The sequence below is a fragment of the Dipodomys spectabilis genome, unplaced genomic scaffold, assembly GCF_019054845.1.
Source record: "Dipodomys spectabilis isolate Male_0828 unplaced genomic scaffold, ASM1905484v1 ptg000187l, whole genome shotgun sequence".
Classification (NCBI taxonomy): domain Eukaryota; kingdom Metazoa; phylum Chordata; class Mammalia; order Rodentia; family Heteromyidae; genus Dipodomys; species Dipodomys spectabilis.
In genome coordinates this window covers 2,895,720-2,917,109 of record NW_024870864.1, presented here as the reverse complement: position 1 = coordinate 2,917,109, position 21,390 = coordinate 2,895,720, and the positions used below count along the sequence as shown (strand labels likewise).

The 21,390-nt window shown below is 48.5% G+C and overlaps 1 protein-coding gene across 1 annotated transcript in view; it reads right to left on the bottom strand.

The window, feature by feature from the left end:
• Fer1l5 (fer-1 like family member 5) overlaps positions 1–21,390 on the bottom strand; it is a 61,034-nt gene that overhangs the window by 2,230 nt on the left and 37,414 nt on the right. The window contains exons 20-46 of the mRNA XM_042695359.1: positions 17,780–17,904; positions 16,703–16,803; positions 15,387–15,564; positions 15,152–15,307; positions 13,963–14,094; positions 12,545–12,708; positions 12,178–12,292; positions 11,334–11,436; positions 10,315–10,478; positions 10,048–10,218; positions 9,739–9,856; positions 9,544–9,621; positions 8,539–8,720; positions 8,198–8,359; positions 7,811–7,915; positions 6,420–6,566; positions 6,178–6,340; positions 6,018–6,043; positions 4,739–4,789; positions 4,545–4,649; positions 3,918–4,037; positions 3,310–3,471; positions 3,011–3,102; positions 2,092–2,262; positions 1,765–1,913; positions 1,388–1,527; positions 3–91 (exon numbers count right to left, since the gene is read on the bottom strand). Of these exons, the coding sequence (XP_042551293.1) occupies positions 3–91; positions 1,388–1,527; positions 1,765–1,913; positions 2,092–2,262; positions 3,011–3,102; positions 3,310–3,471; positions 3,918–4,037; positions 4,545–4,649; positions 4,739–4,789; positions 6,018–6,043; positions 6,178–6,340; positions 6,420–6,566; positions 7,811–7,915; positions 8,198–8,359; positions 8,539–8,720; positions 9,544–9,621; positions 9,739–9,856; positions 10,048–10,218; positions 10,315–10,478; positions 11,334–11,436; positions 12,178–12,292; positions 12,545–12,708; positions 13,963–14,094; positions 15,152–15,307; positions 15,387–15,564; positions 16,703–16,803; positions 17,780–17,904 (3,469 nt within the window). The remainder of the gene's footprint in view (positions 1–2; positions 92–1,387; positions 1,528–1,764; positions 1,914–2,091; positions 2,263–3,010; positions 3,103–3,309; positions 3,472–3,917; positions 4,038–4,544; positions 4,650–4,738; positions 4,790–6,017; positions 6,044–6,177; positions 6,341–6,419; positions 6,567–7,810; positions 7,916–8,197; positions 8,360–8,538; positions 8,721–9,543; positions 9,622–9,738; positions 9,857–10,047; positions 10,219–10,314; positions 10,479–11,333; positions 11,437–12,177; positions 12,293–12,544; positions 12,709–13,962; positions 14,095–15,151; positions 15,308–15,386; positions 15,565–16,702; positions 16,804–17,779; positions 17,905–21,390) is intronic.

The following is a 21,390-nucleotide window of genomic DNA, read 5'->3' as shown; positions in this document are numbered from 1 at the left end:
ACCGTTTAGGTTTTCTGGGGCTGATGTTGACTGGGGGGCCAGGAGGCCCCAGCTTCTTGGGAAAAATGTCCACCCACAGTTGTACCTTTCCCTAGAGTAGAGAAATATTCACTAGTCTGGGGGTTGCTGGGATCCCTGTTCTCAGCAGGATGGTCTGGGAGTTTGTTTTTCCAGTTTCTGAGGCCTCATGAGGCTGTAAACTTACACTACCCAGGAATGGGGCATAGAGGTTTCTGAGAGGCAGCAGGTAATCAATCACCTGCTAGCTTCCTCTTTGTTTTTGACTGGAATAGTAGTAAAATGTGGGTGGTGTATGATGGCTCCAAAGCCAATGGTTTGGTGCTGAGATTTCACTTATAACTGGTCAGGGGAGCGGCTGATGCCACTTATTGAGTAGGTCATACTTCGATGACCTCTAATGGGGATCCCAAGTAGGGTTGGGCCTTTCTTTATTAAGCAGCGTGAAAGCCTTGAGTAAGAGGAAGTTAGGTAGCCAGTCAGATGATCCAATCAGGTACTGGACCTTGAACTTGGGTTCTTATTCCCAAGCACACCACCACTGAGCTACATCCTGAGCCCTTAGCTCATTTTGTATTATGTGAACACACCCTAAGAATAGTAAACTAGCCGTAAAGTACAGAGGCCTGAGAAAGAACATAAAAGCTGAAAACAGTAAAGAAAGGAGGAAGTAAAAGAGCAGCACTACCAACCTTGGAAAATAAATATGTTGTCTTTCAAATTACCAGACCTACTTTCATTCTTCTGAAGTTGACCCATTTGAGAAAACAGGTTTTATGAGAATAGCTAGCTAGATGGATAGATAGATAGATAGATAGATAGATAGATAGATAGATATGGAAAGAGAGAGAATAATAATGCTCAGCAGAGGACTTTAAAATGTGGCATGAGCTTACGAGATTTGGAGAATGAAAATGAGTGATTTTAGTAGCTGGAGGGAAAAGGATAATTAGGGTGCTCTTGGCTATATCTTTGTTCCTTTGTTTAAGGCTCCTTGCCATGGAGAAAGCAGCCTGCAATTAACAGCCAGAACCAGGGTTGTAATGTCTGCACTGTCTGAGCTGCGGTGCCACCTCCTCGCCACTCCTGAGAGATGAAGGCAGTGGAGGTATTTGCTGGGAGGGCTCACTTGTGCTTCCTGCACCTGGCACACAGCCTCCATTTCCTGTCCAGCTCTGAAGTTCTGTATTCTAAGGGACATGGCTGGAATTTCTTGCTTATTAACATGCAAAACATGCTTGTCTTCTGGTGTACATATTATCAGAGTGATTGGCCTTGTCTTCCCTCTCATTCTGGGCTATGGCCTGAACCCTGTTTCCTGGTCCGGCCTGTTTCATACGAGACAGGAACAGCCCCACCAGTTCTATACCTGGTCGATGCCTGGTTGGCTGTCACTGTATAGTGTGCGGGTCTCCACATGCTCAGGTACAAGCCCCTGGGTGTGCAGGATATACAGTGCTAGGCGTTCTTTCTTGGGTCCCAAACCATAAACATCAGGAGGTTTGGGCTCTAGATTGGAGGGAGGGAATCATGAGGTTATTAACTTTCCCATCTCCTAGACACTTTCCCAGCCTCAAGTGGGTGGTGGCCAGGGTTGCCTTCTGTGAGAAGAAAGGGGAAAGGAGTGGGGGTGGGGGGTGCCCAGAAGCAATTTCTCCCTGTCCTCTCTCCCCCCTCCATCTGCATGCAGCTCTTCCATTCTGGAGCCACCTCAGCTGCATTTTCTGTACGTATGCTGGGGCTTACCGAAGTTTTTCAAGTTGAATATCTTCCCATTATAAAAAACAGAGTCATCCTTAGGGTCGAACATGGGTGGGGGCAACCCTTTCCGTTTGGCATAGCGTTCCAGAAGGTAACTTGGGAGCATCTGATCCCTCCATCTAAAGGGTCCTGAGCTGTGGGATAGGGAAGAGGGGAAAGAGGTTCTGGAGAATGTGCTGCTCTGACCAGGATACTAGGAAGTGGGAACTAGATAAATGGAACTCTGGTTCCCAGCCCTAAGGGAGCAATGGGATCTCATCCTCCCTTCTCCCCTCCCCATCAGCCTCAATTGCCAGACAGGTCCAGTCTCACTGGCAGTAGGATTTGGAAAGCCCACATCGGGCTCCGAAGCCAGACAGGAGTCGGTTTTCAAGGTCAATGACTGTGGTTCCGATCTTATCATCAGGGGAAAATAGGTCAAAGTCATAGAGCTGGATCTGTAGGTCCTTCTCAAGAGGAATGTTACAGGTGAGTTCAAACATCCTAGAAGTCAAGTGTTGGAAATGGCAGAGGCTGTGAGCCAGCCTCTCCATGTTAGCATCTTCCCCCAAAGCCCCCTTTCTTTACTTATGGCAGATATGGAGAACAAAAACTTGGGGTAGTTTGCTGTCCATCAATAGCCATTCCTTGTATGTGGCTGAAAAAACCTTTATTGTTTGCTTGCTTGCTTGTTTGCAAGGGATCAAACCCAGAGCTGTGTGCATGCTAGGCAAGCACTCTACCACTGAACTACATCCCCAGCTCCAAAAGTAACTTCTGATGGCCTGGTCAGTGAAGTGTGAGCTCCATTTCCAGACAGTGTGTATGAGAGAAATAAATCCACTTATCTTCCACCTGTTGGGCACCGAGGGTGTGTGAGACACTTTTCAGAAGGAACTCAGGGTTTGGGAGAGAATCTAACGCACTGCTGGGGCTGACTCCCAGCTGAGTATGGAAGGGATAGAACAGCAGGATAGGGGCTGGGCACCAGTGGCTCATGCCTGTAATCCTAGCTACTCAGGAGCCTGAGATCTGAGGATCATAGTTCAAAGCCAGCCTGGGCAGGAATGGCCATGAGACTCTTATCTCCAGTTAACCACCAGAAAACTGGAAGTGGTGCTGTGGCTCAAGCGGTAGAGTGCTCGCCTTGAGCTGAAGAGCTGAGGGACAGTGCCCAGGCCCAGAGTTCAAGTCCCACAACCGACAAAAAAAGAAAAAGAAAAGTAGGACAGGGTGAATGAGGGCAGCTTACATGCCAAAGATGGGGTCCAGAGTGTTGGGCTGGTATAAGTCCCGGTTGCCAAGCTTCGTCTGCCCCAGTTGCAGGGTCACATAAGGGTCACACTGGGGGTTATATATAAGCCAGGTAAATGGAGAGTCAGTCCAGGTTGCTCAGGGAGGGAGGGAGTAGGGCAGAAATGAGCCATGTGAACCCCGTGAGCCCTGTAAGGAGTTAGTGGTCAGATTATCAGAGCCTGAGGATCTCGGGGAGGTTAAGGTTTGGGCAGGGGGCAGAAGTGGCTGTGCTGATTGTCTCTGGGGGCTGTTTACCAGACCATTGAAGTCCTGTGGCTGCAGATTGATGCCTCGAATCACATACACCCTCACCAAGCACAATTGAGGGAAGTCTTCTGTCTCAGACCAAGTCATGAACTGGCGAGGGGGCTTGGGTTCTGCAGGGTTCTCAGGAAAGGGGTAGATGCAAAAGAGACCCTGGGGGTGGAGGAGGTGTTGGTAGCCCAGCCTGGCAGTACTGTACCAGCTCTACAAGGCTCTCCTATGGGGGTACTTCTAGCTCCACTGCATCAGGAGAGGGTGGGGTTGACGTGGCAGTGACAAGGCCAGGGGATAGTAAAGACAGTGACCTCTATTGAGGAGGTATTACGCAGAGCACCTGAGGTCAGTGAGTGACCCCATTCTGCAGTTGTGAATTCTAACTACATCCATCCCTGCAGGTCTGAACTTGTTCTGAGACTAGCATAGGCCAGATCTGGGAATGAGAAGACCCTCCTCAGCTTTCCTGGTCCCAGCTCTTCCACTTCCCAAATTGTTTTCAAGCCTTCACTGCCTCATTCTCTCAATGAACATGTAGAGCCAGGGCTTTCATTAGTCTCGGCACCAAGGGATGGGTGATGAAACTGGGGTGGATAGACATATACCTTGAACTCCCCTACTACAGGACTGTCTGCCTTGGGCTGCTCCTGGTAGAGTCTGAAGGTCTGGCAGAAGTCCTGCAGGCCTTGGAAGGCTGGCACAGCTTCCAGCTCACAGTCATACACCTGTAGGGCAGGGAATCTGTGAGATCTAGGTTGCAGGGGAGACTGTGTGCCTGGTATTAGGAGATGACGGGCCTTTTACAAAGCATCTGTTCAGTTAGAGCCCTCCTGCCTGCTTCAAACTGGCTGACTGATAGAGGAGACTGAGTCTTGAGGGACAATGCAGAAACTCTCCCACTTGCTGGTTCCTGGAGGAATCAAGGCTAGATCTGTGGCCCCTCCCCATAGATTTTGTTTTGTTTTGTTTTGTTTTTGGTTGTGAGGCTGGAACTCAGGGCCTGAGGCTGTCCCTGATCTCCTTTTGCTCAAGGCTAGCACTCTTATCACTTTGAGCCACACGACCACTTCTGTTTTATTGGAGATAGTCTCACAGACCTTCCTGCCCAGGCTTGGCTTTGAACCCTGACCCTCAGATCTCAATCTCCTGAATATCTAGGATTACAGGCATGGGCCACCAGTGCTCAACTCCTGTGGGGTTTTGTTCTACCTTCACTCCCAGGATCCCCAAACCTTTAGAGTGTGGTAGTCTTTGTGCTTATACGTCAGTGACTTGTGGTCATCTTCTGTGGCCCAAAATAGTTTGCTCCACCAGTCCACCTCATGTTCATATTCATCCTGGCAGGGAAGAGGGTCAGGCTGGAACCCCCTACCTCCCTGAACTGTCTAGGTTTGTTCCTAATTCCCCTAGACTGGGCTTACTTTACCTCAGCCTTGCTGGACTTGAACCAGAACTTCCCATAGAGGTTCCCAAAGAACTGAAAAGTGAAATGGTAAGAGAAAGAGAAGATGTAAAGGCTGGGGCTAACTTCTCTGCTTTTTTTTCCCTATAGGCCTTTGAGTTCAGACAGGTTTGGGGGACATGAGGGAAGGGAAGCATATTTCTTAGTATGTACTGCCCACATTATACTCCAATGGGCTCAGAAATGCAGAATCTCACACCCTACCCCAGCCTTCAGAGTCAGAATTTTTTCCCTCCCTCCCTCCCTTTCTTTCTTTTTTCTTTTTTTGGTCATCATGGGGCATGAACTCTGGACCTGGGCACTGTTCCTCAGGTCTTCAGCTCAAGGCAAGCGCTCTACCACTTGAGCCACAACACCACTTCCGGTTTTCTGATAGTTTATTGGAGATAAGAGTTTCCTGGACTTTCCTGCCCAGGCTGGCTTTGAACCTCGATCCTCAGATCACAGCCTCCTGAGTAGCTAGGATTACAGGTGTGAGCCACTAGCACCCGGCTTGCTTTGTTTTATTTTTGGTGCCACTACTGGGGCTTAAACTCAGGGCCTAGACACCTTCCTGAGCTTTGGTGCTCAAAGCCAGTGCTCTACTTCTTGAGTCATAGCTCCACTTTCAGCTTTTTCATGGTTAATTACAGATTACAGCATGACAGGCTGGCCTCAAACCCTGATCCACAGATCTTAGCCTCCTGAGTAGCTAGGATTGCAGGCATAAGCCAGTGGCACCCAACCTTTTTAATTTTTCCCCTTCTTTTCTTCCTCCCTCCTTCTCTTCCCCAGGGTCTCACTTTGTAGCTTAGGCTATAATCTTCCTGCCTCAGCCTCCTGAGTGCTGGAATTACAGGCATACACTACCATGCCCAGCAAATCTGCTTTTGATGATGTCTAGGACTCTTGTGCATTCAAGTATGATAATGCAGCCGTAGAGCAGTAGCTCTGGACCTTGAATACAGAGTGGTATCATCTGGTGGGCAAAAGAGGGCTTGGAACAGAATTCTGATGCATAGGCCTATCTCCCAGCAACTTTGGTGGGATCTCTTTGTGGCCCAAGTTTAAGGAGTTCACAAGCTCTCAGGTACAGTCTTGAGTTGAAGACCCTTTAAAGTTAAAGACCCTTAAAGACCTTCATGTATAGTTAGGCCTGCTCACACTGGGGCACAGACCCCAGGACTATTTAACTGACATTCTTCCTCTGGGTTAGGGTTATTCCAATAAATAATGGAGAAGGTGGCCTCAGGCCATTACTCACAGGATGATGCTTCTTCAGAGAGAGCACTGTGTGGAGAGAGTACAGTCCTGAGCTTCAGGCCAGGAGGGACACCAACCCAGGGGAAGCCAGGGCCCTGCTTCTACTTCCAGCAGGGATTTGTGGGTAAGGCCTAGGAAAGGGTCAGCAGATAGAGACATACCTGGAAGCTTTGGAGGTATGTAATTCAGATTCCAGGGATCACAGAAATAGGGTTGGAGGAAGTCAACGTTGGCTTGACCCACTGTGATTTGCTGGCCATACTGCTGTGTGTCTACCACCTTCACCACAAGGGGCAGCGCATAGGTCTCCTCTGTAGGCATGAACTGCAGTCCAAGAAGTGGTAGAGAGTGTGAGGCCTCTCAAAAGAAGAGGGCTGTTCAGCCCTGCCTCAAGCCCTCTTACCACTGTGAGGAAAAGGACAGAATCAGGAAAGTTGGGGTTGGTCTCAAAGTCCTGGATGGCTTTAGTTCCCACAGACTGTTCCCCAAATTCCACCAGGAGCTGGGGGTAGCGCACTTTCTTCATGTTCCGAAGGCCCAAAGCCAGGACCTGCCAGAATAAGAGCAGGGAGATGGGGGAAAGGGCCTTTGAAATGGGTCTAGGTCAGAGGGGGCTTGGCTTTCTTTGGGAGCAACGGTGCATTGGAGAGTGTGTAGGGCTAAGGAATGAGTCAGAGTAGGAAGGAAGAGTCTGAAGGCTCCCTTGAGGTCTCCCTGTGAAAGATCTTGCTAGCCCTTTCAAGACAAGGCTACATGGGAGATACCATGTAGTTGCTAATTACTTCCTCATTGCTACTTTTCTGGGCTCAGACCAGAGGCTGGTTGCTGTAGAGTTCACAGAAGCAAGTGGGACCTAGATTTCTGGGCCATCTAGCTTATTGCTGAACTGTGTCTCAGAGAACTTCATAACTAGGCCATCTCAGGAGACATCCACAACCTTCTTCACGGAGGCTTCCTTAAGCCCAGAGCAGGCACCAGCCAGGTTGCTTGATCTTAGGGAAGCCACTAGTCACTAGAAGACTTGATCATACTTTTGTAATAGGTTTCAATATGGGGATCTCCATTTAGAGTCAGGTAGGTCTGAGCACAATATGTTGTCTCTGAAAGGTTGTCTCTTCTGCACAGGGTCAGTTCAGGGCTCAAATACTACAACAGCTATAGTCCTAGGTCTAATGCCCACTATAAATACTTATAACAAAATTATTTATAATGTTTGGGGGCATAGGAATGGAGAGAAGATGGATGAACAAATGCACTCATAGTATTCAATATAGGCTATTTAAAAGATGAACTAAGCAACTTATGGACGGGGACTGGAAGGTCGGGGCGTGGGAAATGGGGGAAAGCAAAGGTTAACATTATCCAAGAAGGATTGTACTCATTACAGTTATGGAATTGTAACTCTTATACAACTCCTTAATATTATTTAGTTAGTTATTTGCCAGTCCTGGAGCTTGAACTCTGCCTGAGTGCTGTCACTGAGCTTTTTGCTCAAGGCTAACACTCTACCACTTGAGCCACAGCGCCACTTCATGAATGTGATGCAATCACTATACTGTTCAGCTGCATTCCCAACCCCTTGATAGTATTTTTTTTTAAAGGCCGGGCCAAAAAAAAATTTATAATGCTCTATTTGAAGCCTTTGCTCTGTTTCTCTGTCTCTCTCCATTCTCCAGATTGTTGCTTTAGGGTCTAAACTTTGGGTCAGTTAATAAGGCTAGCCAGAAAGTTCTAGGATATTCCAGGCTGTTCTGGGTGGTGCTTGGCCTCTGCCTGCCCCTCCCCACTATGCACCTCAATGGCCATCTTCTTCAGTGTAGGCTGAATGTTCTTGGGCAGTGTGTAGATCTTATCCTTCCAAGGTATACTTAAGATTGGCATATGCTTCTGTTTCAGCTTCTGGAGGACAGAGGAGAGAGAACAGAGAACATGAAGGCTCTGTGGGTTGGACTCTGTGGGTTTTCCCAGCCCCAAACCAGGCAGGTCACTTTGAGGGCTCAAAGGAGGCCTCAAAGCCCTATGGATCAGAGGTAGAGGGGATTAGGGACAATGTCCTGGTTCTTAGGCCTCAGGCCTTTCATGAGGGGATGAGAAGGGTCCTTCTGGCTGTGAAAACTTGTGGCTAGGCCAGGGTAGAGCACTGAGCACACCCCCTCCCAACCAGCTGCTGTCTTCTAATACCTCAGTCTCAAGGATCATCTCACAGGAGGACAAGATCTCATACTCTTCCTCCTCAAACCCTTTTAGAACAGGGTGCCACCTTAGAGGGGGTAGTGTACGGTCTTCAATGTCCAGCCAGACCACTGGGGGCCACATACTCCATCCACTTAAGATTTCCTTTCCCTGGAAGGGAAGAGAAGATCACAGAACCTGCACAGAATAGCTTCTGACCTGGGTTTCTGATTAGGATCAGGGAACCACTAACTCTTATGTTTATGTGGCCTCTTCCTCATTGGACCATTTCCCTGACACTTTCCTCTGCCTGTAAGGTGGGCCTGTTCATTCTTCCCAGCCTGCTATACCTTGGAGTCATGCTGCCAGAGTTCCAGCACCACAAGTGGGGGGCTCTCTTTAGTATCCTTAGGATTCTCATACAGCAGGAGGTGCTGGAAGATGATCGTCTGGGCCCATGTGGGGGCTACAGAGCTCTTCAAGGTCTGGGTGCAGAGGCTGTGGTTCAAGAAGCTTACCCGGATGAAGGTCCCTGGAGGGGAGAAGGAAGACAAGGAGTCCTGTGTCTCCAAGCTGCTGAGAGAGGCTTTCCTCTCCTTTGCAGGGGCAGCCATCAGACTGGCTGTCCAGGGAGACCCTGCAGATGTGGCTGCAGCCACTGCCACGGCCATGCCTGCTGCGCAGAAGGCTGCCTTAGCACACCCTGCACATCAACTCAAGAGGCTTTGGTTCCATTCACATATTCTCCATGCCCACCATTGTTGAGGCCTGGCCTTTACAGAGATGCAAGTTGAAGGCTCCTCAGTAGGGTTCTGGAGACAAAGCTCCACAAGGCTGAGCCTTCCCAGCACCAGTAGGAGTGGCCCTACCATGGGGGTGGTCATGTTCTGTAGACACACGTCTTGGCGGATATTCCTGAAGCCCTGCTACCCACTGCCCCAGCTCCTGTATCAGTGGCACTAAAGAGACAAGGTGAGAACACTTGTATTATCTCTCATGCCTTTCATTAGATCAAGGATGAGCTCCTCCCACACAGGGCTTCCTCTCGCCCCTCTTCTGTCCAGCCACCTACTGCTGAACAGAGTTACCCTCTCACATGCCTTCATGTCAAGTCCCATTGAGCTAAGCCTCCTTAAGTCCCACTTTTAATTTCACAGCATTGGAATCATACCTCAAGAGAAGGCCCACCTTGTACTTGGGTCTTTTCTCAAAATTACAGCCAAGAGCTGTTTGGGGGATGGAGATGGGATGTCTAGATCTTTGTTACCTCCCGATTTATTATGCAACTGGATGGCCCTGTTGCCAGACCCTGGGGAGATGGGGGATAAAAACTGTATGACAAGGGACATTCCTACCCTGGAAAGTCAGGATGTGGTTGGACCTTAAGTTCCGGGCCTGGTAGATGTAGCAGAAGAGCTGGTAGTAGTGGGGCTCTGGGGAAAGAGAAACCATGTCTTTCACCTGTCACTTGGGCCCTCATAGGCTGCCCCTTGGGTCCCCCATCCCATCCCTCAGGAAGTAGCCTCTGGGCCCACTCAAGCAGTGCTCACTGTTAAGAGTGTGGTAAATGAAAGGCAAGGAGGAGAGATAGCTGTCCTCTTGGATAGGCTTCTGGGACTCTGTCTCCTTGTATTGTTCGTGCATCGTGCGCTCTCTCAAGTCCGTTGCCTGTGCCCAGAACAACACCTAAAGTTCTCTGATGTGTTCCTGTCTCTTCTTGCCACGCACCAGCCTACCCTCTTCCCCTTCCAGATGCCAACTCCCAAGCCTGAAGAGCAAGAGACCCAACCAGGCAGGGCCCTTCCCCTTTGCTAGATGGGGCTTTCAGGTAGATATCACCCAGCCCACAGTGGTTTTACCAAGGTTCCTTCTAGGAGGAATATGGAAGCAATGTCTCTGTCCTTGTTGGGTGCCAGCCTGCGGTGCCAGCAGCGGCGGCGGAATCGACTATGAGGCTGAGGGTCCAGGTGGAACTTGGAGCCGAAGGTACCATACTCCCAGCCCTCCTCTCCCTCCTTGGCCAAGTCCTGCTGCAGGGAAGAAAGCAAAGTCATGGTCCTGTCATTGCATTCTCACATGGTCCCTGCCTGGGGTCCCACCCAGGACCCCTCCCTTGGATGCCTCACCAGCTGTAGGAAGGAAAGGGTCTGCTGTTCATTGCCTTGCTCTTCATGGTTTCGGAAACGCAGTCGTACCCAGCGCCGGCGGCGGCAGGTGTAGTAGGTCTTTTCCACTGAATTCCAGACCTGGGGCAGGCCTGAGGGTGGGATGCCCACTCCGTATTCCCAACCTGCGGAGGCAGCACCATGGCCTCTGAACCAGCAGGTACCTTCAGGCTGGGTGGCTTCCGCAGGCCTGAGAGAAGGGCCCTAGAAGACTAGGCTAGAGGAGTGGGAGCTTTTCCTCGTTTGCAAGAATGTGTGGTCACAGTGTCACCAGTATGGCCTGAGCCCCACTGCCTATCTTACAAACAAAGGTGACAAACAAAGCCACATGAGCAGCAACACGTGTGTCTGGAGCCAGACCTTAAAGGTTATCCATTCTGTGGGGACATTAAGGCTATCTGTTCTAGCCTATTGCTCCTTTCCAGGAACTGCCTGGGTGAATTCAGGTTCCACAACCAAATCGATGCTCACAGGCATCCTCCAAGCCTCACTCTGGGCCAGACCTCAGTAGGTACCTGAGGTACCTCAGGAGGTACATTCATGTCTTTTTTGTTTGTTTGTTTGTTTGTTTTTTGGGTCTGGTCATGGGGCCTGAACTCTGGGCCTGGGCGCTGTCCCTCAGCTCTTCTGCTCAAGGCTAGCGCTCTACCACTTGAGCCACAGCACCACTTCCGGCTTTTTTCTTTTTGCTTATGTGGTGCTGAGGAATCGAACCCAGGGCCTCTGGCATGCAAGGCATGCGCTCTACCACTGAGCCACCTTCCCAGCCCCTAACATTCATGTCTACAGAGTGAGTGGTGGAGACTCCATTCCCTAGAGTCTTCAAAAATTTAGACCCATCTCACCTGATAGCTTGGCTGATTACAAGCTGCCAAAGATTCACCCCCTCACACCCAGCCTACCCAGAATAATTGCCAGTGGCCTTGGTGTTTTGGTGTCCACCAGGACCTTCTGCCCTCAGCCTCAATCAGAGAACTGACCTTCATTGTCTACCGCGAGGTTGTGCTCCACAGCCCAGTTCTTCTCAAAGTGCCAGCCTTGGGGACACTCTATATCCACCAGGGCCTTCACAGGCTGTCCATTCTGTGGGGGACATTAGGGTTGTCCATCCTGTGGGAATCTAAGCTGGATAAAGCCTGCCTCCACTCACTCTACATACACTCTTGTCTGAGAACCTCCCTCCTGCCAGGGTGCAATAGTTACTATGTATTTCTTGAAAAGGGAAAACTAGCATACACTTGAGATAGGCTAGAGTTTTATCGTCCTATAGCATGCTCACATGTGTTTCCTGCTTCAGCCTGCCAAATAGCCGGGGCTACAAGTACCTACCACTATATCTGGCTGTTTCAGACTTATTTTTGTCTGTGTGTTCAAGCCAGTACTGGGGCTTGAACTCAGGGCTTAGGCGCTATCTGTTAACTTTCTCACTCAAGGCTGGCTCTCTACCATTTGGGCCCACAGCTCTACTTTTAGCTTTCTGGTAGACAACTGGAGAAAAGAGTCTTACAGTGTTCCCTGACTGGTCTGGCTTCTGTAATCCTTAGAACTTAGCCTCCTAAGTAGCTAGAATTACAGGTGTGAGCCACTGGCACCCTGGCCTTGTTCCTGACATCTTATTTAAGGGATCTCTAGCATGCCATCTTGGGATACAACTCTCTCAGTCCAAGAGAGGGTGCCTAAGGGCTGGAGGGCTCACTTTATCCCATAGTGCATAGGGAGCAGGGGTTAGATGTAGTTCTTTCTGCTGGGTCACCCTAGCTTCCCAGGTTCCCCACTTGGTTGCCTTGCTGCCCCCATCCCCTGAAAAAGGTTGGCCCAGCTCACCAGGTCAGTGTTCGGGATGGCTGCAGGTATCCAGGTACCTGTGGCATCACGGATCTGGTTCTCATACACCTCCTCCAGCACTTGGCTCTTGTTGATGTCTATGTCTAGGAGGAGTCTGCCAGCAGTGAGACCCCCAAATCCTCCCTGAACCAGCAGGTCTTGGGGCCATCTGTATTGGCCAAGCATTCCCCAACTGCATCCCCATCTGCTCTGGGCAAGGCAGGGCTGGCAAGGCTTGGCTTGCCATGTGCTTTGTGTACCTCACCCACAGGGACTGGACCTCTTTGGGTTACCACTGACTTGCTGTCCCAGGTGACAAGAAGCCCACTTTAGTGAAGCTTTCTAGAGCTTGTACCCCTGGGCTTACCTCCTCTGAGGCTCTACTATCCAGTTGCCCTGCCAATGCCATCCTGTGGGCTCAATGAAATTCGTCTTGGAGAGGGCCTTGTGTCCCATGACATCTGAGAAGCCAGGACAGCGATCCAATCCCTTCTGTCCCCACTGGTCTTTATACTTGGCCTGATTTTCATACTGGGGAAGGAGAGACCCAATTAGTGCCTGTACTTCTCCAGCACATAGTGTTGGGGAAGTTAGATACCCTGTCCCTCATGCCTTAAATGTGGTAGCCAGACAAGGAAAAGGTCCATGTTCTTTTCTTGTGGCAGCAGGAAGGAGACAGAGATTCAAGGATCAACACTGCCCCAGATTGCTCAGCTAGCAAAGTAGGGTGGATACTAGGACTAGTATCTTCTACTCAATTTTCCCTTCTCTATCACTGCAGACCTGGAGAAACACAGTTCCCTGTGTACCTGTCCCCTTGCTGCCCTACTTGGTTGAATCTGCCAATGGGAAAATCTAAGATGTGGAGGGCCTTCTGTATTATGATGTGTTTATTGACACATTCAATTTAAAAGCATAAAAATACTTTCATCCAGCAAATTTGGAAGCCCCAAACTCAAACCTTACTTTATCTCTACTGTCAGCACTGCTCCTGGGTCATGTCCTTCCCAGGGAGCAAAGATCCTGGCCTGTCTTTTGATTCCAGAACAATCTTCGGCTCTTTCCTCATTTACACTCTAAGTTGATGGTTCTATAGGCAGACCCCTCATGTCCCGCTTCTCTCACCAGTCCAAGCCCACTCCGTCCCAGGACCACCAAATCTAAGTTGGGGTCCTCAGGGGTCCCAGGCTGCCCTGGTAGTGACAAAAAAAAGCAGCCCAGATTCATTCACAAATAGTGAGCGACCTAGGAGAAGGCTCTCACTAAATCTCTATCAGGAAGACTGTGACCAGGCCCCTGAGTGGGCAGTCTTCATTTTTGTCATCTTAAATCTATTGCTTGTGAACAAGCAGCAATTTGAGATTTCTTTACTCTCAGATGCCCTCTGACATAATTTTCAGATTGTGTTGATAAAATGTTCAGATTGTGGTGCTAGGCTAGTAGGGCATCACTGTCTTTATACTGTATAACTTGTCTTTTTGTTTTGTTTTTTTTTTTTGGATCCGGTAGTGGGGCCTGAACTCTGGGCCTGGGCTCTGTCCCTCAGCTCTTCAGCTCAAGGCTATCGCTCTACCACTTGAGCCACAGCGCCACTTCTGGCTTTTTTCTTTTTGCTTATGTGGTGCTGAGAAATCGAACCCAGGGCCTCATGCATGTAAGGCAAGCGCTCTACCACTGAGCCACCTTCCCAGCCCAATATACTGTATAACTTGTCAAGGCTGGTTCTTCCCTAACTTGACCCAACCTCCCTTCTTTCCCTCCCCCATACCCTGGGCTGTCACTCACCGTCTCTGCATACACCACCAAGTTCCCCTGATGGAGCAGCTTCAGGTCCTTGCTGTCTGTGACATTGCCCAGCCACATACAGACCCGGAGATGGGCCGGGAGTGTGTTCTGCTGTTCTTCACCCTCTGGGTACTAAGCAAGAGTCAGGTCAATCCCATGGAGTGCCAATCCCATGGGAGCCAGGGTATGGATGAGGGAGGGGACACACCCCTGGAATGAGTCATACCACCCCTTCCCCTCTGAGCCCCAACAGCAGGGGCTCTCATATTAAGTTGAGTGCTAGATCTCAAAAAGGGAATAATGGGATTGGATGCCTAGCACCACAAGAGAAAAGTGAACGACAGTTATGTCTTTCAGAGAGAGAGGGAGAGAGAGAGAGGTCACTTGTGAATGGTTATACCCTGTTACCTAGCACAGAGCAGGAGAGAAATAGGGGAGATGGATGATGTGGCCTAGGGAGCCAGGAAAGTTCTACAGAAGAGCTGAGATAATGGCATTGATGATAATAGCTATCATTCAATGCCTGCTTGCTCTGGGCCGGCATAGCACTATGAAGCTCTTATGAGAATGACTCTTGTGGGCAAGAGAAGGAGTATCCTTGCACTATTGATGGAAAGAGAAAAGGACAGGCATGTTTGAGGCTGGAGTGGGGAGGTGGGTGAGCAGAATGGCCTGGGTTTATGTAGTGTGAGGTGGCTAGGCAGACCAGAACAGCTGTCTATACTTTCTTCAAGAGGCAATAGCAACCAGGGATGGCTTATGAGGCTCTACTGTCTCTTAAAAGACTTGTCAGGGTTGGGTGGTGGCCAGGATGTCAGTCAGTTTTATTTATAGCTTGGCTTTGATATGAAGGGCTGGTGTCCAAATCTTACAGGCAGTGGATATTTAGGAGGTCACTCAATCATGGGCAAGGAGATACGACAAGGGACTAGATTAAGTGGTGACTATGAGGGTATGGATGACATGTGTTTGAAGAACAACTATGAGGGGGCATTCTTGGCACCAGCCCACAGGCTCCTGCCCTCCTCTTGGGATTATTTCATTCTACCTATTAAAGAGACAGGGAAAGAGAAAATGGCCCATGCCCTCAGGCAGGGCCATAGAGTTGACCTGTAACTCCAGGAATTCTCCCTGGGAAACTGGGGGCTTTTCCTTCCCCTGAGGACCCCTGAGGAGATGGGTTTCCCACCTGGAGGAGAAGGTTCTGAATTTTCCCACAGAACCTGCCAGAGCACAAGGGCCCTGCTCGTGAGAACAGGATGGTGTGGGCAGGCACTTGAGCAAAAGCCACCCGCTGCTCATTAGCCATCAGCCATATTGTCACATCTGGAAGGCTCATCTGAGGCTGCCAGGGTAGAGGAAGTGTCAAGACCTATATGGCCAGCCCCTAGCCTTGCCCCCTGCCCAGCGTGTCCAACACCCACCTCGGGAAGTACAGCATTGAGGCGGTACAGCCAGTGCTCCACCGTGGCCACCATGTTCCTGGGCTTAGCTTCCTTGGCCTTTTGCTCCAGTTCCTTCAGGAGGAGGCTACGGACCTTCCACTTATTCTTGTCTAGGATGGTGGCTTTGGGGTGATCAATCATGCTGGGCAGAGGGTACCTGTGGCCAGGATAGGGTAACAGGAAGCTGGACCATTCTCTTCCCTCCCATGACTCTACCTCTGGGCATGTGGTGTGGCTACCTGTCCTTCCTAGCCTTGAGAGCCTATGCATCCATGGATGCTCTGGCCTGGAGATCCCGTCCACTGTCCCTAGGAAGCCAGCTTACTGAACCGGCCCCAGGCTCCTATCCACTCTCCCACCCTCCCAACCTTGCAAAGTGACCTGTGTCCAAGGATCTCCTGTGGAAGGATATGTGCTAGGGACAGATCAACCAAACCCTGATTGGAGGGGCAGGAAAGGCTTTCTGATGAATGGCCCAGGACAGACTCCTGAGGAGGAAACTTTGGACAGGAGCTATGGAGACAGAGTTGGGATGGTATGGGTTTGTCTGGGTGAAAGGAATGCTCATGCGGTAGTACCATCAGGCATAAGTATGAGATGTCTCAACAGGGAGTTTGGGGCCATTTTCTTTTCTCTCTCTCTCTCTTTTTTTTTTGGGGGGGGGGGGTCCCGTCGTGGGGCCTGAACTCTGGGCCTGGGCGCTGTCCCTCAGCTCTTCAGCTCAAGGCTAGCACTCTACCACTTGAGCCACAGTGCCACTTCTGGCTTTTTTTTTCTGCTTATGTGGTGCCAAGGAATCGAACCCAGGGCCTTAAGCATGCAAGGCAAGCACTTTACCACTGAGCCACCTTCCCAGCCCCGGGCCATTTTCTTGACAAGCCTTCATGGGAAGGGAGAACTGGTTCTGTCTAGGTTTAAGCTGGGGAGGGATTTGAGCAAAGCTCACACGTCCTGAGGTGATATGTGTGGGGAAGAGTTCTGTAGCCTCCAGCCTCTGTGTGTGTGTGTGTGTGTGTGTGTGTGTGTCTCCTAGGGCTTAAACTTGAGCCTAGGCATGATCCCTAAGCTTTTTTTCTCAAAGCTATCACTCTACCAGTAGAGCTATAGCTCCACTTCTAACTTTTTGGTGGTTAATTGGGATAAGAGTCTCATGGGGGAGTGGGAGGGGAGGGAAGAGTCTTGTGGACTTTCCTGCCTGGGTTGGCTTTGAATCTGAACCATCAGCCTCTAGCCTTCAGACTCCTTTTTGAACCTGAGCTAGTTCAGCTCCAGGCCCAGTTACCCTGCAGTCCTACCTGCAATCCTCCACCAACTCCTTCCGCAGCTTCTCCCACTGGCGGAGCAGAGCTGGGTCCTTTGGATTCCGTATGGATTTCAGGATGGCCAGATTGGCCTTCTGCCCATGGGAGGGAAAGGGAGAGAGCAGGCTTCAAGATGGGTCAAGCTGCAGGGCTGATTTGTGGAGATAACCCAATGATATCAGTTTAAGGCAGTCATATGCCATAGTAAGGCTTGCTTCCAACAATAACAAAACTGATAGGCAGGGGGAACCCAGGATGGGGTAGAATTGGGAAGCAGTGTAGAGTCTGGACCCCAGAGCTGCCTATATTTTTGTTGTTGTTTTTTTTTGTTTTTGTTTTTGTTGGTAGTGTGTCTTGAACTCTGGGCCTGGGTCCTCTTCCCTCAGCTCTTCAGCTCAAGGCTCTACCACTTGAGTCACAGTGCCCACTTCCCGCTGTTTCTGTTTATGTGGTGCTGAGGAATCGAACCCAGGGCCTCATGCATGCAAAGGCAAGTGCTCTACCACTGAGCCACCTTCCCAGCCCCCTGAGCTGCCTATGTAAACATCAGGAAGTCATGTGTAAGGTGGAAGTACCAGGTGAAGGTCTCCTGAGACCTACTCTGCTTGACAAGTACCAAGACCCTTTGTAGTGACTATTCCCTGATTTTTCTGGCTTTCTTGTTCCCTAGAAACTTCAAAAACTGGGACAACACTGTGAATTTGCATGTTATTCCCATTTCCCACCTCCCCCCCCCCCCAAACTCCTTCAAAAGCCTACTAAAATGTCACTTTTGTGTATACCTCCTGACTCCTCTGTTCATTTCTTCCCTCCTCATCTCTCTGATCCTGAGTCTTGGGGTCCTGTATCACCATTACTGCCCTATTTCATGATGTATTCGCTGTGTACATAGCTGACTTGTCACCCAGGACAAGATAGGACAAGGGCTGTGACTATTCATCTTGGTGTCTTCAGTACCAAGAACTGTACCTGTAAAGAGCACCTCAATGCTGTGGAATGTGTGCATGTGCAGTATAGATTCCCAAGCCTCCCAATCACCGCCCCTGCCCTGCTGTGGCCCTGAACACTCACCAGGCGGTCCCGAGTGACATGGAGGCAGTTGATGTAGTTCATGCGGAAGGTGACATCCTCCCAGGAGGAGGTCACAGCCACAACAGGCTTGGTGTTGTACCAGGGCACATAGTGGTATTTGTTTCCTGAGACACAGGCACAAGGGTAGAAGGGAGCATTGCATGCCTGAAGGATCCTGGAAAGTCCTCCTTACTGCCTCTTCTTTTGAGGATTCTCTCCTCTAAACTCCCTCCCCCCACCAACCTATTAATTCCTCAAAGATGTAATCTGCTGACTATGCTAACTGGATGACCTCCACAGTAGAGAGCCTAGGCTGCCCGAAAGTGTGCACTTGGATGAACTCAACAGGCCCCTGTTGAACATTCATTGTGCCCAGTGTGTCACATGGCCTTTGAAAGTTCCTGGTTTACAAGTGGGAAAATCAACACTAGGCATGGAAAACAGTTTGCCTGAGATGGGGCAACCAGGAAGTACTATCACAGGCATCTGGCTTCAGAGGCTCAGACAAGATGCCAAGGCAAAGGGATGTACCTAGATCTAGGGTGTCTTTTCTGGTGGGCTGACCGGCTGGGGAGGAGTGGGTCTTGGTCCAAAGGAGGAGGACCTGCCACTACATAGGATGTGTGTATATAAGCCATGGGTATGGCTGACTGGGCCCTTGGTGATATTCCATATTGAAATGGGAGGTGGGGGAGAGCTAGATGATACCCAAAGGGTTCTTCTTCTGAAATGCATTGTGTGGACCTCAACAGAAAAATCCAAAGCATTTTAAAAAGCAAAAAGCCCATGAGGCAAGCAAAACCAAAGCTGACTGCATAGCAAACCTTGGAAAACTTGTGTTTCCTGGCAACTGCAGGGACACAGGGGGCAGGAGGAAAAGCTAGGGGACCACTGACAGTGGTCAGGATGCCCCATGTGTGACAGGCCAAATTGTGTCCCTCTTAAAGATAAAATAAAGTTGGATGCTGGTGGCTCATGCCTGTAATCCTATAATCTCAGAAAGCTGAGAGCTGAGGATCATGGTTCACAGTCTGGGCAGGAAAATCTTTGACTTTTATCTAATCATAATGGCCAAAAATCAGAAATAGACAAAATATATTTTACTAGTAGAAGAAATACTATAACCCCCCCCCCCCAATAAAGTATCTAGGAATTAACCTAACCAAAGATGTAAAGGGTCTATTTCATGAAAACTATAAAAGCCTAAAAAAAAAGGAATCATAGAGGACACCAGGAAATGGAAAGAGTTCCCATGTTCCTGGATAGGCAGAATTAATATAGTGAAAATGGCTATACTGCCAAAATTGATACACACATTCAATGCAATTCCCATTAAAAATCCCAATGACATACTTTACTGAAATAGAGAAAAAAAAACAGTCCAAAAATTCATATAGAACAACAAAAGACCTAGAATAGCCAAAGCAATTCTAGGCAAAAGAAACAACACGGGAGGGATCATGATACCGGATTTCAAGCTCTACTATAGAGCTATAGTAACAAAGACAGCTTGGTACTGTCACAAAAAGAGACTCGAAGACCAATGGAACAGACTAGTGAACCCAGAAATAAAGCCACATATGTAGTCAGTTGATATTTGACAAAGGAGCCAAAGACATACAGTGGAAAAATTATAACCTCTTCAACCATTGGTGCTAGGAAAAATGGGTGGCCACATGCAGAAAAATGAAAGTGGACCCTAGCCTATCACCATGCACTAACATCAACTGAAAATGGATTAAAGACCTTAACATCAAATCTGATACTCTGAAACTACTGCTTGGACAGAGTAGGAGAGACACTTGAACTTAGAGGCACAGGCAGGAACTTCCTGAACATGGTCCCAGGGTCACAACAAATTGGAGAGAGACTCGACTACCTTAAAATAAAAAGTTTCTGCACAGACAAAGAAATAGCAACCAAACTAAAAAGAAAGCTAACTAATTGGGAAAAAATATTTACCAGCAATATATCAGACAAGGGGCTAATATCCAATATATACAGGGAACTCAAGAAACTAACCCCTCACAAATCTAACAAACCAATCATGAAATGTGCAAGGGAACTAGAGAGAGACTTCTCAGAAGAAAAGATAAGGATAGCAAAGAAACACAAGAGGAAATGTCCATCCCTGGCTATAAAGGAAATGCAAATAAAAACAACACTGAGATACCACCTTATCCCAGTCAGAATGGCTCACATCCTAAAGTCAGCCAACAACAAATGCTGAAGGGGATTTGGAGAAAGAGGAAGTCTACTGCATTGCTGGTAGGAATGTATACTAATACAACCACTTTGGAAAACAGTCTGGAGATACCTCAGAAAGCTAAATATAGACCTCCCCTGTGACCCAGCCATACCACTCCTAGGCATCTACCCTGAGCAACAGGAACCAGTATACAAAAAACACATGCACCTCCATGTTTATTGCAGCACTGTTCGCGATTGCCAAAATTTGGAAACAACCCAGATGCCCCACTACTGATGAGTGGATCCAAAAATTGTGGTACCTATGTACAATGGAATATTATGCAGCCATTAGAAAGGACAAAATAATGGCATTTGCAGGGAGATGGATGGAACTAAAGCAGATTATTTTGAGCAAAGTAAGCCAAGAACAAAGAGACAAATGGCACATGGTCTCCCTGATATATAGATGCTTAAGCCAAAATACAAGAAGATATGGTAAACAGGACTCAAGAAACAAAGGACAGCCACCCATTTTGTCCTATCATTGCTAAATGATTCTTATGTTCTGGACCATATATATGGTAGATATATGCATGCAACAGAGGGAAGCCAGGAGGAGGAACAGAATAAGTGGGAATAGCCCACACTAAACAAAAGGAAAGAAATGTAAACATCACCTGATGTGGAAGATATAATTGTATTGTCAAAGCTCATAGAATTCACAAACTGTATAGACCATGATAATGACAATTTGCCTTGTGAAGGTTAAAATGTGTTTGTGACTTTAACTATCACTATTCCACAATACTGCGAACTATGTGGAATTTATGTAATCACCTAATCTCAATGAAAGAAAAAAAGTGAGAGAAGGGATGGGTTAAGAGAGATGGGTGACAATGTTTCAGACACTTTGTACTCATATACAGTTTTGTACAACTACTTAAAGATAATCTTTAAAAAAGCCAAAATGACAGCTCAAAAACATAGTAGAAGACATAAACTATGACACACAACTGTCTCTCAATATCCTCAGGAAATTGATTCCAGAACACCTTGCAGGTACCAAAATATATGGATGTTCATGTCCCTTATATAGAGTGGTATAAGCTAGGCATGTGGTACATACCTATCAAATCCCAGTACTCAAGAGATTGAGGCAGTAGGATCATGAATTTGAGATCAGCCTGGGCTACATAGTAAGTTCTTATCTCAAAAAAAACCAAAAACCAAAACAAGAAAAAAGTATAGCATTTGCTACATTGTTCCATTTTAGGAATAATAACAAGAAAAAAAGGTTATACATGGTAAGCATAGATGCATTTTTTCTTCTTTTGGAGGGTACACTGGAGATTTAGCTCAGGGACTAAAACTTGCTAGACAAGTGCATTACTGCTTGAATCACACCTTCAGCCCCCTTTTTT